This window comes from Oryx dammah, unplaced genomic scaffold, assembly GCF_014754425.2.
Source record: "Oryx dammah isolate SB20612 unplaced genomic scaffold, SCBI_Odam_1.1 HiC_scaffold_27, whole genome shotgun sequence".
NCBI lineage: Eukaryota > Metazoa > Chordata > Mammalia > Artiodactyla > Bovidae > Oryx > Oryx dammah.
The window spans coordinates 45,413,901-45,430,761 of record NW_024070211.1 but is presented as its reverse complement, the minus strand read 5'-3'; the positions used below and the strand labels follow the sequence as shown (position 1 = coordinate 45,430,761).

At 39.7% G+C, this 16,861-nt stretch overlaps 1 protein-coding gene across 2 annotated transcripts in view; it reads left to right on the top strand.

The window, feature by feature from the left end:
- The window catches only part of CDK15 (cyclin dependent kinase 15), a 91,079-nt gene that overhangs the window by 23,104 nt on the left and 51,114 nt on the right, over positions 1–16,861 (top strand). For both annotated transcript variants that reach the window (XM_040228792.1, XM_040228791.1), the window contains exon 8: positions 1,739–1,859. In XM_040228792.1, the coding sequence (XP_040084726.1) occupies positions 1,739–1,859 (121 nt within the window). The remainder of the gene's footprint in view (positions 1–1,738; positions 1,860–16,861) is intronic.

Below are 16,861 nucleotides of genomic sequence, written 5' to 3'. Positions count from 1 at the left end.
GTGTTTAAAGCATCAAATAGGCCTGGACTTTGGAAAGTGGGGACCAGGGAACATGACATTTTTTGAGGATATCAAACAACCGTACAGTAACTGTGGGGCAAGAAACTGAGAGAGATTGATCGCTTCTCAGGGTTCCATCAAGCCTCAGTCTAATCAGATCCTAAAATGGGGGCACCCCTATTACCTCACTGCTGTTTTTGATGCAGAGACTTTTGTAGAGTGAATGGTACTTCTTAGGTTTCCCTAAATCTGGGTGGATTTTTCAAATTCCATCAGACTAGATCAAAGTTATCCCAGGATGACCAGATAAAGAGGTCACCCCCAGACCGTAGGCTGGACTCGCTGGAATGGAGGTTCCAGCACACCTATGTCTCTATAGAGGTGGGACGGTATGGTGTGTGTATGTGTGTGTGTTCAGTCGCTTAGTCCTGTCCAACTTTTTTGACCCTACGGACTGTACCCGGCCAAGCTTCTCTGTCCATGGAATTCTCCAGGCAAGAATACGGGAGTGGGTTGCCATTTCCTACTCTGGGGGATCTTCCTGACCCTCAGACCAAAGCCATTTCTTTCGAGTCTTCTGCATTGCATGCCGATTCTTCACCCCTGAGCCACCAGGTACCTGAGGCTTTCATTCCCATCAGAGCGATGCAGATTTACCCTGAGTGCCACTGTCTTTCCACTTTAGCAGTTATCACTGTTTAGACATATACACATACATATGTACTTATATGATGGTTTTGTCTCCTCCACTAGACTATAAGTGTGATGAGGGCAGCCTGGATCCATATCTGCTTCTCATTATATCCCTAGTGCCTGGCACCATCACAGGTGCTCAATAAATTTTTGTTGAAAAACTGGTTCCATATAAGCTGAGAAGACCCTCTTCTCTGTTTGGCAGATGTCAAATGACACTGCTATAACTGCAGTAAGCATGTAGCAGACATTCGTTTATCAAATTCCCTACAAGAGTAAACTCATCTATTGAGATTTCATACGGCTATAGATCATGTCATTCTGTGAGATAAATAGTTAACTGATAAATGTACTGTTTTGCAGAGGAGCAGTTGAGAATGACTCATCTAAGTTCCTGCCAAACTAGCTAATGTGGATTAACAGTCCCTACCCTTTGTCTACTAAACTGGGGATTCCTGAACTGCAGAAATGGAGGGTGGTTACATTAGTCTCGAATTGATCTTCCCTTGCTGTTACAGAAACCTCCAATTACAGAGGTGTAAACAAGCTTGAAGCTTAATTTTCTGTCATATAACATCTGACCTAGGCAGTCAGAGCTTTGTGGAAGCCCCAAAACGTCTCGGTTCATTCTCCTTCTGTCATGTGAGCCCCACCACCGCTAGGTGTTGCCCATTGGCCTGTTTCAAGATGGCAGCCACCTCCTCCTCACCACAGCCTGGAGGAAGGAGAGAAGGGACCAACACTTAACCCCTCCAGGAAGTTCACCTGGCACTTTTATTCATATCAAATAGGCAAAAATTTAGTTGCCTTGCAACACTTAGCTGCCAGGAAGCCCACATCTAGCTGCAAAGTAGGCTAAATTTAGAGAAATTAATGCGATGAAGAGGTACACAAGAATCAAGATAGTTGAAGAGCTGTATTAAAAGCACTGGAATTTGTGTATTATTTTTAAAATATCGTTTGCACTCTCCTTGGCAGACTGTATCGGTGTGCCCCTCCAGGAAGTCTCAGGACAACAAGTTCTGTGCTTTCCCCCTTTGCTCAGGTCTTGCTCGAGCCAAGTCCATTCCCAGCCAGACATATTCTTCAGAAGTTGTGACTCTCTGGTACCGCCCTCCTGATGCCTTGCTGGGAGCCACTGAATATTCCTCTGAATTGGACATATGGTAAGAGCAAGTGCCAAGAAAATGTGAGTCATCCTACCCATGAAGATCACTTTATTGACTGTGTTACATTTTAGATAATCATTCTAATGGCTTCCCAGGTGGCTCAGTGGTAAAGAATCCGTCTGCCAGTGCAGGAGATGTAAGAGACCCGAGTTCCATCCCTGGGCTGAGAAGATCCCCTGGAGAAGGAAATGGCACCCCACTCCAGCATTCTTGCCTGGAGAATCCCATGGACAGAGGAGCCTGGCAGGCTACAGTCCATGGGATCGCAAAGAGTCAGACAGGACTCATGAGGGGTTAAGGGGGACTGTGGTGTGAATATAAGAAACCAGACAGATGCTGTCAAGTAGAAACACATTGTTGGGGAGGCTCTGGGATTAAAGAGGTGCAGCGGTGAGTGTGGGATAACATCCCAGACCTGCAGTGTTACGTTGTCTGCTTCTGATTCCTAGAAACATTTGTGTGGTGAATTTACAGTCACAGCCGGCGCCTCAAAGGTAACAGTATACGGACTTCTTTCAATTCTTTAGACGGTCTTATATACACTGAGGGCCCTGTTTAAAAAACACTAAGAGGTTAAACTAAGCTTTTGAATTTCCCAAAGCCTTGAGAAAAGTTGGAGAAATTTTCCTGCAGTGTATCTGGAGTCCTTGATTTCCCGATACCCAGTACCATTTCTCAGAACATCACCTGCGAGTCAAAGCCCCTCTGAAACTGTCAGGCCTCACTGCTCCATGCTGTCACTTCAAAGGCTTTCAGCGGGCTCTGGCTTTCTCAGCTCTTAATGATCACTGCCTAGTGGTGCTTCACAGACAGTGAAACTTCTGCTCTAACTTTTAAACTTTGCTTTATTACAGAGCATTTAAAACATTCAAAATACATAAACATATACATCAGTGATTCTTCACCAGGATCAGTTGTACTTTCCAGGGACCTTGGCAATGTCTGAGACATTTATTGTCACACTTGGGTAGGGGCGGGGTGCTCCTGGCATCTAGTGGGTAAAGGCCGGGGATGCTGCTGAATAGCTTACAGTGCACAGAGCAGCCCCCCGCAACAAAGATGCATCCAGCCCCAAACGCCAACAGTGTCAAGACTGAGAAACCCGATGTAGATTAAGAAGCATAGTAAAGCGAACTCCATGAGCCCACTACCCAACAAAACAACCAGAACGTGGTCAGTATTGCCACATTGGACTTCCCTAGTGGTCTGGTGGTTAGGACTTTGCTCTTCCAGTGCAGGAGGTATGGGTTCCACCTCTGCTCGGGGAGCTAGGATCCCACCTGCTGCGTGGCATGGCCAAAAAATATATTTCCACATTCGCTTGTGTCCTTTTTCCATCCACCACAGCCTGCCCGTCCACCAGAGGGGCTCTACCCTGAATTTTTATTCTTGCTGTCAGTCCCTCACCTTTTTAAAAATAATACCTTTACATTTTTATGTATTTAAAAAATATTATTTTACCTACTTTTGAGTTTTTATAAAAGTGGTACTATATTGTTTTTAGTTTTCTGTGATTTGCTTTTTTTTAAACTCTGTGTATTTATAGGATTTATCCGTGTTGATCTCAGTTACACTTTATTTTCTGTTGATGAACATTTCAGTTATCTAATTTGATGTTTTTGTTTTTGCTATTTTGATATACTTGGTACTTATATTTAAGGATTTCTCTAGAGTACTTCGAAGTAGATTTGCTATGTCATGGGGTATATGAATGTTCAACTTCATGAAACAGTGTCCAATTGTTCTTCAAGTGGTTGTAACAATTTATGCATCAGCAGTGTATCATAGTCCCTTATCCACATCTGCACTAGCTTTATAAAATCAGATTTCTTAATTTTTGCTAATCTTGTGGGAAGAATGGTAGCATGCTGGGATCAAATGTGCATTTCCCTAATTTTAATGAGGTTGGAAGTCTTTTCATGGATTATTCGTGGGTTTTCTCCTATGAAATACCTCTATGTGTCTTTCATTTATTTTCTTTTGGTCTCTATGTCTCTGATAGTCTCTCTCTTTCTTTCTTTATTGATTTATAGGAGTTCTTATACTCTGAATACTAATCTTTTATCAGTTATGTGTGTTGCAAGAAGCCTCGTCAGCTCCTGGCTTATATTTTTGTCTTAATGTTGTTTTTTTAAGCAAGAGTGCTTTGTTTTAATATTACTGACCTTAGCAGTCTTTTCCTTTATGGTTAGTCTTCTGGTTCCTTGTTTAAAAAATCCTTCTTTCCCTGAGACCAAAGTGATATTATCTAATACATTCTTTTAAAAGCTGTAAAATTTTTCTTTTCACTTCAGATCTTTAATATATGGGAAATTGACTTTCTCTGTACTAACCAATTGTCTCACCCCAATTTCTTCACTGATCTGCCTTGCCAAGTATCTCATATATCAGGTTTCTAAAGATGCATAGGTCTGTTTCTGGGCCCTCTACTCTATTTGACTGGGGTCAATTTATCTGTCCCTGTACCAGTGTCCCACTGTATTAATTTCTGTAGCTTTCTAATAATACTTGATTTCTGCTAGGACAAGTCTCACCACCTACTTTATCTTCTTCCTCAGGAGTATCTTGGCTATTTTTCCCCTTTGGTTCTCCATATAAACTTTACTGAATGTAAAAACCCTAGTGGGATTTTCTTTAGAATTGCATTGAAATTATAGAACATTTTGAGGATAGTTAACACCTTTATAATACTGTCTTCCAATTTTAAAACAGTATAGTTCTCCATCTGTTTAGTTCATCTATAATACCTTTTAGTAAAGTTTTATAATTTTCTCTCTAAGCTCTTACATACCTAAAGTAAATGTTCTTTTCTTGTAAGTTGATTTCTGTTGTTTATTGTTTCTTTTTGTTCTTGCATGTGGTATCTTTTTTCCACGCATATTTAGTTATTTTTGACAATGATATGCTAATTCTCCTTGGAATTTTATTTGTGGGATTTTTTTTTTTTTTTGAGGCCTTGAATAAAGTGTAGCCTGTCAGAGAGAATTTGCATTTGATTCTGCTAGGTACATTTAAAAAAAATTATTATTGTATTTTACCTAAGTGTGGGTCTCCTACTAAGATATTGTTTCTCAATACCATTCCCTACTGAAAATAACTAGGCCTTTTTGGAGAAGTAGCCAGTACTGAGACTGGGGCAGGAAAAGTTTAAGATGAGCTAGGAACATCTTGTTAGGCCAAAATATTTTCTAAAAAAGTGATCAAAAAATGATGGGAATATGTCAAAAGCATGTGGGAAGCAGCTTGAAGAGACAGACTCCCACTGGCCAAAGCCAATACCTTCTGAGCTTCCTAATAAATAGTGCAGATATTGTATTTTAACACTGAATAACATAAGAATATATGTCTATATGGAAGATAGATAGATAATAGATGGATAGATTGGATGGCATCACCGATTCAATGGATATGAACTTGGGCAAATTCCAGGAGATGGTGAGGAACAGGGAGGCCTGGCATACTGCAGTCCATGAGGTCGCAAAGAGTTGAACCCGGCTTAACAACTGAGCAACAACAGATGGATGGATAGATGGGTGGATGGATAGATGGATGGATCCATAGATACATAGGAAGGGAAGCTCCTTTTTACAGTATAATGCCAACTAATAACTGGGGAAGAAGTGATAGAATTAGAAAAATCACTATTTTGTAATATATATAGTAGTAATTGGTTCAAATGAGAATCATCAATCCTAAATTAGTGGGGAAGTTTTCATGAGAAATAAAATATTTATTTACATAGTCTCAAAGTACCTCTATACAAATTACTTATAACAAAAGAAAAAATAGCAACTTTATATCAGAGGAACTTGGCAAACACCACCTTAACCAAGTGATTAGAGTCAGTATCATTAATAATGGGACTGACTACCGTCCATAGGGTCACAAAGAGTCAGACATGACTGAGCAACTGAGCATACTGACATCATTTGCCTCCTAATACGAATCAGAGGAGACAGTATCATGAATGTGGTTTTCCTGAAAAAAGAGCATAACCTGAGTCAAATCATGGAGCAGCATCAGATAAACTCATTTTGAGGAACATTTTATGACATAACAATATTGTACTCTTCATTTTATTTTTTAATACTTTTATTTATTTATTTGGTTGCAATGGGTCTTCATTGCTGCTCCTGGGTTTTCTCTAGTTGCAGTGAGCAGTGGCTGCTTTCTAGTTGTGGTGTGTGGAAGGCTTTCGTTGTGTTCTGTGGCAGGCTTCTCTTGTTGTGGAGCACACACTATAGGGTACACGGCTCAGTAGTTGCAACTCTCGGGCCTAGAGCACTCTCAATATGTGTGGCACACAGGCTTAGTTGCTCCACAGCATGTAGGAGCGTCCCAGACCAGGAATCAAACCTGTGTCTCCTACGTTGGCAGATGGATTCTTTATCACTGAGTCACCAAGGAAGCCCCTAGACTGTACTCCTTCAGAGAGTTGTAGAGGAAGAAAAAATTTTCTTCTATTCTCTGAGGTTCAGTGGATGGGTCTGTGAAATAAGCTGACAAAAGACAGATGAACAGAAGAAAAGCATACATGTTTTATTTTATGTTAAAAGTTTTATGTGACATGGGGTAAGTGGCTTCATAAAAAGGAGAGAAAATCCCCAAAGAAACAGCTAGACTTGGAGGCTTTTATACCATTCTGACAAAAGATGATACACTCCTGTGTAAAGAGAACTAACAAGACAAAGGAAAGGGGCTTCTGAACTCTTTAGGGTGATAACTGTGGGAAGGTAAATATGTGTATGGGGAACCCTAGTGGTGGATACGGAGAAGGCAATGGCACCCCACTCCAGTACTCTTGCCTGGAAAATCCCATGGACGGAAGAGCCTGGTAGGCTGCAGTCCATGGGGTCACTAAGAGTCGGACAGGACTGAGCGACATCACTTTCACTTTTCACTTTCATGCATTGGAGAAGGAAATGGCAACCCACTCCAGTGTTCTTGCCTGGAGAATCCCAGGGATGGGGGAGCCTGGTGGGCTGCCATCTATGGGGTCGCACAGAGTTGGACACGACTGAAGCAACTTAGCAGCAGCAGCAGTGGTGGATAAGGGTGACTTATCAACAACTGTTTATATGTATTTTTCTTGGTGCCATCTCTGCATCTGGTGATAAGGTCTTTCTCCCCTCTGGGGCTGGGAAAGGGGTCATTTTCACAAGGGGATTTTATGTCCTCCTTATGGGCTTCCCTGGTGGCTCAGATGGTTAAGAATCTGCCTGCAATGCCGGAGACCCAGGTTCGATCCCTGGGTTGGGAATATCCCCTGGGAAAGGGAATGGCAAACCACTGCAGTATTCTTGCCTGGAGAGTTCCAAGGACAGAGGAGCCTGGTAGACTACAGTCCATTTTGTGTCGCAAAGAGTCAGACAGGACTGAGCACCTAACACTTTCACACTTTCAGACAGCCTGGGAGAAGCAAAAGCTCATCCTGTGTCTGCTTTTTCTCAATTGCCTTCAGCTCATACTAATCCTTATACTCAAATGGCATATTTTTGGGGTGGTATTTTCTGTTCGTGTATAGAGTCAATGTTTGAAAAGACAAAAAAAAAAAAAATTAGGGAAATGTTCCAGAATAAAGGGACTAAAGAAACATGTCTACTAAACACAATGCATGGTCCTAGATTGGATACTGGGGGAGAAAGAGCTAAAGAACCCTCCTGGGACAATTGGTGGATAGCAGTATTGAGATCAGTATTAAGTTTCCTGATTTTGATAATTGCATTGTTGTTTTGTAAAAGAATGCTTTTGTTCTTAGAAGATACATATGGAAGTATATAAGGGTGAAGAACCATGGAATCTGCCACTTACTCTCCGCTGCTTCAGAAAAAAAAATAGATAAGAGATAGACGGATGATGGAGAAGGCATTGGCACCCCACTCCAGTACGCTTGCCTGGAAACTCCCATGGATGGAGGAGCCTGGTAGGCTGCAGTCCATGATGGGGTCGCTAAGAGTCAGACACGACTGAGCGACTTCACTTTCACTTTTCACTTTCATGCATTGGAGAAGAAAATGGCAACCCACTCCAGTGTTCTTGCCTGGAGAATCCCAGGGACGGGGGAGCCTGGTGGGCTGCCGTCTATGGGGTCACACAGAGTCAGACATGACTGAAGCGACTTAGCAGCAGATGGATGATAGAAAAAATGATAAAACCAACCAAAATGGCGAAGTGTTGGCAATTGGGAATCTGTCTGAAGTATATAAGACAATTCTTTCTACTATTTTTGTAACTTCAATTTTGAAACTATTTCAAAATTAAATGTTAGCAAAAAAAAAAAAAAAAGTTGAGAAAAACCTGATGTTTCATCAAAGAAAATGAAGTAGCACTGGCTTTGTTAGAAGCACTGGCCCAGTACATAGTCAATATTTTCAGTTATTTCCTGTGTGTTTGAGAAGGATGTGTATTCCCAAATTGTTGGGTACAGGATTTTACATATGTTCAAAATTTCAAGGTTGTTACTTGTGTTATTCACAATTTCTTTATATAATTTTTGTCTGTTTAAGCTATCAGGGAAAGATATATTGAAGTTGTTGATTTGTCATATTTCTATTCATTTCTGCTTTATTTACTTTGAAGCTATTTTCATCAAGAGAAAATAAATTTAAAACTGTTCATCATTCACTCATGCACTTTAAATATTACTTTGGAATAATTTTCCTCTTTTGATATAAACCTTTTAGAGCTTTCTTTAGTGTTGGCCTGTTGATGTCAAACTCTGCTTTTGTTTCTTAAGATAAACTCTCATTGTTAAAGGTATCCCCTTGCTGGGGATGTAATTCTAGATTGACACTATTTTCTCTCAGAACTTGGAGGATATTTCCCCAGGTTTATCTTCCAGTGCTGCTCTTGTGAAGATTGCTTTTAGCCTAGTTGTAGGGAAGTTTGTTTTTGGCCTTATTGTCTTTCTCTTTTACAGGTGATCTTCCATTTTCTCTGGATATTATAAAGATTGGGGTTTTTTTTTTTTGCCTTCATTATTATTCAGTTTTCACTATGTGTCCAATGTGGACTTCTTTTTACTTACCCTGCTTGGTGTATATTGTGCTTCTTCTAATTATGAATTCATGTTTTCCATCAGCCATTTTCTTCTTAGTGTTGCCTTTATTCCAGTCTCTCTTTCTGGAGCTCCAATGAAAGATTATCTTTCTCTCACCCTTGGCTCTTATCCTCTCTTTCATATTTTCAGTCCCTTTAACTCTCTGTGCTACTTTTGGATAATTTCTTCATCTACCAGTTCTTTAAACCCCTCTTAAACTATGTATACCTTAGTTTTTACTGAATATACTAAAGTGTGTGTTATTCCACTGATAAGTGTTTCATTAATTTAATCATGAATAATGATGTGATGCTTACAGAATAAAAACTCAGTCATAAGTTAACATTATTGTCATTACTCTTATTAATTTGATTATTGTTATTTGTCCAGTAAAACTCAAAAAGTAATGTAGAAATAGAATAATCATTATCTTTCAGTATTTACTATAATGGTTCACTCTACATAACTGTTGGATATTAGATGTTTACATTGGGAATCCTCTTCTCCTATTTTTTTTCTTTTCAGGGTGAGGAAAATGAGCAGGGAAAAGATTTCCAATTCACAGTGAAAGAAAAGGCCATGCAACCCCATAGGGTACAAACTGAATGCTTTTGTAAGGAGGCAGGTGACAGTGGTTGAGCATTAGAGCCTTTGTCCTAATGAAACTAATTATAATAAGAGCCTCTCATTCACAATAAACCCTGGGAGCAACAGAGTCCATGGCCCAAAGCAAACACTTAAAATATGGAAAATATACCAGTAAGACACATTGGTTATTCCCAGCACTTACAACCAGCATCCTCTAATCTCTCATCATCTTTTCCTCTCTTTCTGATACTTTTTCAGACCTAAGAAGATTCCATTAGCAACTTCAGTGAAAAAAAAAAAAAACCTCAATGCTTTAGGATGGTTACACTTTTTGTTTTTACTTTTTGTATTGTGTTAAAATATATATAACAAAAATTACCATTTTAACTATTTTCAAATGTACAGTTCAGTGGCATCAAGTACCACCACCTCTACTATCCATCTCTAGAACTTTTCATCATCCCAATATGACTCTTTGTACCCATTAAACAATCAGTTCTCTTTGCTCCCTCCCCTCAGTCCCTGACAACCACTATTGTACTTAGTCTCTGTGAATTTGACCACTCTAGTACCTCATATAAATGCAGTCATACAGTATTTGTCCTTCCATGTCTGGCTTTTTTTCACTTAGCATAATATTTTCAAGGTTCATCCATATTATGGCAAACTGGGTTTTAAAGAAGAATTTCCTTTGATAGTCAAGTCCTCTATCCAAAACTAACTGCAGGCAGATGCTGGATTTAGAACTACAGAAAGTTATCAGTGCCTGAAAGATTCTTTACGGTCAAATCTCTTGCTGCAGACTTCCAAATATAAAGAGTGGCCCAGGGAAAAGCAAATAGAAATATCATGTCACTGCCATATATCAGGCTGCTCTGAATTAACTTCAATAGTGAAAAGTGAAATATTGACTCACTTCTCCCAACAATGTTCTTATAGACTCCTTGCATCTCCCCAAAACTAAAACTCCTGAGATGGTTTATTTCTCCAGAGATTGCCTGAAGAATTTGAGGAATCTTTTTCTCTCTTATGGGAAGAATTTGCTCATGCTCAGAATAGAGAAAAGACCAGGAAGAAAGCCAGAAAAAGCAGAAAACATGTTAGCTGTTTCTTCTAACGTGACTGAAGAACCACAGTTGGAGCAATAAAATGACCCAGTGCATCTCTCCCTTCTGGAAGGATTCACTGTTTGATGTCACCAGCTCTTTTTTCCCCTGCGTGTGAAGTTTCTCTTCATCTACATGGGCTGCCCCAAGGGTATCTCCACAGAGCAGAAATCCTCTGAGAAGCCAAAAGATATGTAGGGTAAGAAGAGTCACAGGAATGAAGATTTAAGAACAAAACAGAGGAATAAAAAGAAAGAGGAGCTGGCTCCCTATCTGGACATGAATGTTCAGAATACTTAAAATATTCGCTTTAAGACTAGTCTGGGGTGGACAAAATAGGTGATAGGCACACAACTTGCTTAAGAAACAAATAAAAACTATGAAAGTCACACAACTTGTTCACAAAGCAAATTTAAAAAAAAATACAGTTCTGAGGAATAAATGGAAAAAATAAGAAAGTGAGTTGTACATTTTTTAAAGAACAGTACTTACCTGAAAAAAATCTTTCCTTCTTCAAACTTAAGGTACACAGACTTATTTTCTTTCCAGTGCACTGATATTTATGATACAAATAGTCCATTTTCTGAAATACAATTGATTTAGGAATTTTGTTTGTCTTGTAAGTATTCTAAGTGCATAAGTGCATTGCACACACACACACACACACACACACACATATTTTATTAGCCTGCCAGGCTCCTCTGTCCATGGAATTCTCCAGGCAAGAATACTGGCATGGGTAGCCATTCCCTTTTCCAAGGGATCTTCCCTACCCAGGGATCAAACCTGGGTCTCCTCACTCTAGGCAGATTCTTTACCAGTTGAGCCCCCAGGGAAGCCCTTATAAAAAACCTTAGACTAGATTGGTAGGTGAGGAAGGTTTAATCTGCCCCTAAGTGAAACTTAAAAAGAAAGACTCAAGAAAATGCCTATATGGCACCAACCAGACAAATGCATATATAAATGGAATTTCAACCAATATTAGCATTTTATTCTTTTATGCAAACATCTCATGTTATTTTATAGTACTTACACAGTAGTCTTAAAGTCCAGCTTTCTCCAGTATATGTTACATAATTGTGCCCACTGTCCTAGTGATGTAGAAGATAAAGGACACTAAGAAATTGTGTAATGAAAAGGACTTCCTTTTTGGTTCCTCACAGCCACCATTATAAAAGGACATGAAAAGGCAACAAGCTCTTTCTTAGCCATGAAATCCTTTTGAGGGGAGAGAAGGCTCAGTAAACTAGCAATGACTATGGTTTGAACCTCGTTTAGAACACCCTCAAGCCTTCTGGTAATTTGTGAGCTCCTGGGGTTTCTGGAGGTGTTGCAATACTGGATGGAGAGCTGGTTCAAATCTTCAAAAGCCAGTACATTTTCATTTCTATTTTGTGTCAGTTAATAAATAATCACTTGTGTTCTATACCCACAGATACATAAATATATATTTGTGTGTGTTTTTCTTTTTCACTTCAAATTGAAATGGCTTGAGACCTTTCAAGAATGCAGAGAAAGCATGAAGGGAAGTGGGTGGAGACCATTTGATGGTATTCACCATCTCAGTTTTTCAGCTGGCTTGTCTCACAGTTGACATTACTAGCAACCAGGATGTTTTTAAGCCATTTGACAGTTTGCTATTACTTTCATTATTCTCCATGTATTGTTTAATTTACACCTTTTATATCTGTTGCTTTAAAGACAAGAAGTAAAAAGAATATGAATATTTAAAAGCAAGCCAGTAAGGAGTCTTAAAATGATAATAAAGAAATAGAGGAAAACAATAGAATAGGAAAGACTAGATACCTCTTCAAGAAAATTAGAGATACCAAGGGAACATTTCATGCAAAGATGGGTTCAATAAAGAACATAAATTGTATGGACTTAACAGAAACAGAAGATATTAAGAAGAGGTGGCAAGAATACACAGAAGAACTATACAAAAAAAGATCTTCACGACCAAGATAATCATGATGGTGTGATCACTAACCTAGAGGCAGACATCCTGGAATGTGAAGTCAAGTGGGCCTTTGGAAGTATCACTATAAACAAAGCTAGTGGAGGTAATGGAATTCCAGCTGAGCTATTTCAAATTCTAAAAGATGATCCTGTGAAAGTCCTGCAGTCAATATGCCAGCAAATTTGGAAAACTCAGCAGTGGCCACAGGACTGCAAAAGGTCAGTTTTCATCCCAATCCCAAAAAAGGCAATGCCAAAGAATGCTCAAACTACCGCACAATTGCACTCATCTCACATGCTAGTAAAGTAATGCTCAAAATTCTCCAAGCCAGGCTTCAGCAATATGTGAACTGTGAACTTCCAGATATTCAAGTTGGATTTGGAAAAGGCAGAGGAACCAGAGATCAAATTGCCAACATCCACTGGATCATCGAGAAAGCAAAAGAGTTCCAGAAAAACATCTATTTCTGCTTTATTGAATATGCCATAGCCTTTGACTGTGTGGATCACAACAAACTGTGGAAAAGTCTGAAAGAGATGGAAATACCAGACCACCTGACCTGCCCCTTGAGAAACCTGTATGTAGGTCAGGAAGCAACAGTTAGAACTGGACATGGAACAATAGACTGGTTCCACATAGGAAAAGGAGTACATCAAGGCTGTACATTGTCACCCTGCTTATTTAACTTATATGCAGAGTACATCATAAGAAACACTGGGCTGGAAGAAGCACAAGCTAAAATCAAGATTGCCGGGAGAAATATCAATAACCTCAGATATGCAGATGACACTACCCTTATGGCAGAAAGTGAAGAAGAACTAAAGAGCCTCTTGATGAAAGTGAAAAAGTTGGCTTAAAGCTCAACATTCAGAAAACGAAGATCATGGCATCTGACCCCATCACTTCATGGGAAATAGATGGGGAAACAGTGGAAACAGTGTCAAACTTTATTTTTCTGGTCTCCAAAATCACTGCAGATGGTGACTGCAGCCATGAAATTAAAAGTTTCTTGGAAGAAAAGTTATGACCAATGGACATGAGTTTGGGTAAACTCCGGGAGTTGGTGTTGTTCAGGGAGGCCTGGCGTGCTGTGGTTCTTGGGTCGCAAAGAGTCAGACACAACTAAGCTACTGAACAGAACTGAACTGAACTGAATTCTAAAAAAATTCACCTCAAGATACTATTCACCAGATTTTTAAGAGAGATTCATCTCATCAAAATTCTGTTTTCCTTTTTTGGCCACTTAAAACAGCTTGCAGGATCTTAGTTCCTTTACCAGGGACTGAACCCGGGCCCTGACAGCGGAAGTGTGGAGTCTTAGCCACTGGACCACCAGGGAACTCCCAAGATGCCTGTATCACACATCAAGATGTCTCTTGTACATGAGAAATCAGTAAAACACATACAGTGGACATTTTATCCAATTAGTTTTTTTAGCAACTGAGGATAAAGACAACCTGTTGTTTGAGGGGAAGAATAAAAACCTGCAAAACTCAGTCTGATACCTCTTATTTATGTATACACAAAATTCTAAGAATAAATTAATTGACTATTTTACATGCAAACCAAATAGTAAGTCATGAAAATTGTCTCTTGAAATGGTAAGATACAGTTAAATGTACATACTTTTAAAAATATATATTCTCTCCCCAAACTAGACACAACATAAAAATTATTCTTAAGCTTGTTTATCAAGAAATCTTCTTTCTCCTACACAAAATAAATTAAATAGCGAAGATCATGGCATCTGGTCCCATCACTTCATGGGAAATAGATGGGGAAACAGTGTCATACTTTATTTTTGGGGGCCCCAAATCACTGCAGATGGTGACTGCAGCCATGAAATTAAAAGTTTCTTGGAAGAAAAGTTATGACCAACCTAGATAGCATATTCAAAAGCAGAGACATTGCTTTGCCAACAAAGGTCCGTCTAGTCAAGGCTATGGTTTTTCCAGTGGTCATGTATGGATGTGAGAGTTGGACTGTGAAGAAAGCTGAGCGCTGAAGAATTGATGCTTTTGAACTGTGGTGTTGGAGAAGACTCTTGAGAGTCCCTTGGACTGCAAAGAGATCCAACCAGTCCATTCTAAAGGATATCAGCCCTGGGTGTTCTTTGGAAGGACTGATGCTAAAGCTGAAACTCCAATACTTTGGCCACCTCATGTGAAGAGTTGACTCATTGGAAAAGACTCTGATGCTGGGAGGGAGTGGGGGCAGGAGGAGAAGGGGACGACAGAGGATGAGATGGCTGGATGGCATCACTGACTCCATGGACATGAGTTTGAGTGAACTCCAGGAATTGGTGATGGACAGGGAGGCCTGGCATGCTGCGATTCATGGGGTCGCAAAGAGTCGGACACGACTGAGTGACTGAACTGAACTGAATTGACAGTCAGATGGAAAAGTGAAAATTTATCATGAAAAAGTATTAGTCACTCAGTTGTGTCCAACTCTTTGAGACCCCATGGACTATAGCTCACCAGTGTTCTCTGTGCATGAAATTCTCCAGGCAAGAATACTGGAGTGGGTAACTATTCCCTTCTTTATGGAATCTTCCCGAGCCAGAGATAGAACCTGGGTGTCTTGCATTGAAGGCAGATTCTTTACTATACTAATATGAATAATATTAAAAATGATTTAAAATCAATTTCATAATAAACCTTTAATAATATGATGATAATCAGTCCTGAATATTCATTGGATGGACTGATGCTGAAGCTGAAACTCCAATACTTTGGCCACCTGATGCAAGGATCTGACTCACTAGAAAAGACCCTGATGCTGGGAAAGATTGAAGGCAGGAGAAGGGGATGACAGAGGAAGAGATGGTTGGATGGCATCACCAACTCAATGAACATGAGTTTGAGTAAGCTCCGGGAGTTGGTGATGGCCAGGGAAGCCTGGCAGCTGCAGTCCATAGGGTCACAAAGAGTCGGACATGACTGAGTGACTGAACTGAACTGAACTGAACTGAATATGATGATCTATATGAAAATATTTTAGTTAAATTTTCTTCTTTATCATGCTACAGCAAAACATCAAGATGATTAAGGAAGTTTGCAAAATTATGTGTTATGGTGAAAGAGATTTGGAGTCAAAAATCAGGAAGTATTAGACCATGGGGATAATCTCTATAATCAGTTATTTGAAGTAAGTGAAAGTTGCTCAGTCATGTCCAATCTTTGTGACCCCATGGACTATAGAGTCCATGGAATTCTCCAGACCAGAATACTGTATTGGGTAGCCTTTCCCTTCTCCAGGGGATCTTCCCAACCCAGGGATCGAGCCCAGGTCTCCCACATTGCAGGCAGATTGTTTACCAGCTGAGACACCAGGGAAGCCCCTTGCAGCATTCTCAAAAAAGTTTTGTGAGAGTAAAAATGTGTGTTACTAGCAAAATCTTACTTCTTACTATTTCTTAGGAATTACCCTCCAGTTTGACTAAGCAGGAAAGACAATTTATTTTAGGATGCATGTGCCTGAGTGCTAAGTCACTTCAGTCATGTCTGACTCTTTGCAACCCTATGGACTGTAGCCCGCCAGGCTCCTCTGTCCATGAGATTCTCTAGGCAAGAGTACTGGAGTGGGTTGGCATACCTTCTCCAGGAGACCCTGCTAACCAAGGGATCAAACCCACGACTCCTGTGTCTCCTTCATCGGCAGATGGATTCTTTACCACTAGCGCCACCTGGGAAGTCCTTTAAAATGTGCATTCTCTGTTTAAATCAGGATGCATTTCAGTCAGTAACATCTTAGGAGAGCCATCAACCATGCTGCAGTTGTGACTATAGTCACCCTTGTATGTGTGGGGACATCAAACATGTCAGCATCAAAACTTGCTGAATGAGAGTCAGTGACTTTGAAGACAGGAGAGCTTTATTTCTTTATTTATTTTTTAACTCTTAGGAAACCAAATGGTTGTGAGAATAAGTGAATCAGACATGTTTAGCAATATTTTTTAAGCTGGAGTCAAAAGTGTAACTTGTACTTGCAAGGTCAGCCTAGGAGCCCAGCACCAATAACTCTTAGTTCTTTTATTTTAAGAAATAAGGATTATTTTAAGAAATGCTGTATCATCAAACTCCTGGACAACACCATCAAAGGATGATATCATGGATATAAACACAGACATTAAACAGGCTTTGTCAAATGCTGAATGTTAGAAAGTTTGATGAGTACCTGAATCAATTTCTTTCATTTAATATTTTTCATTGTACAAGTATGATAGTTGATGAAATAATCTGTCTGATTAAATTTGTAACAGCCCTTTCAATGAGTATAAAAGAAACATTCTGATCATGTCATA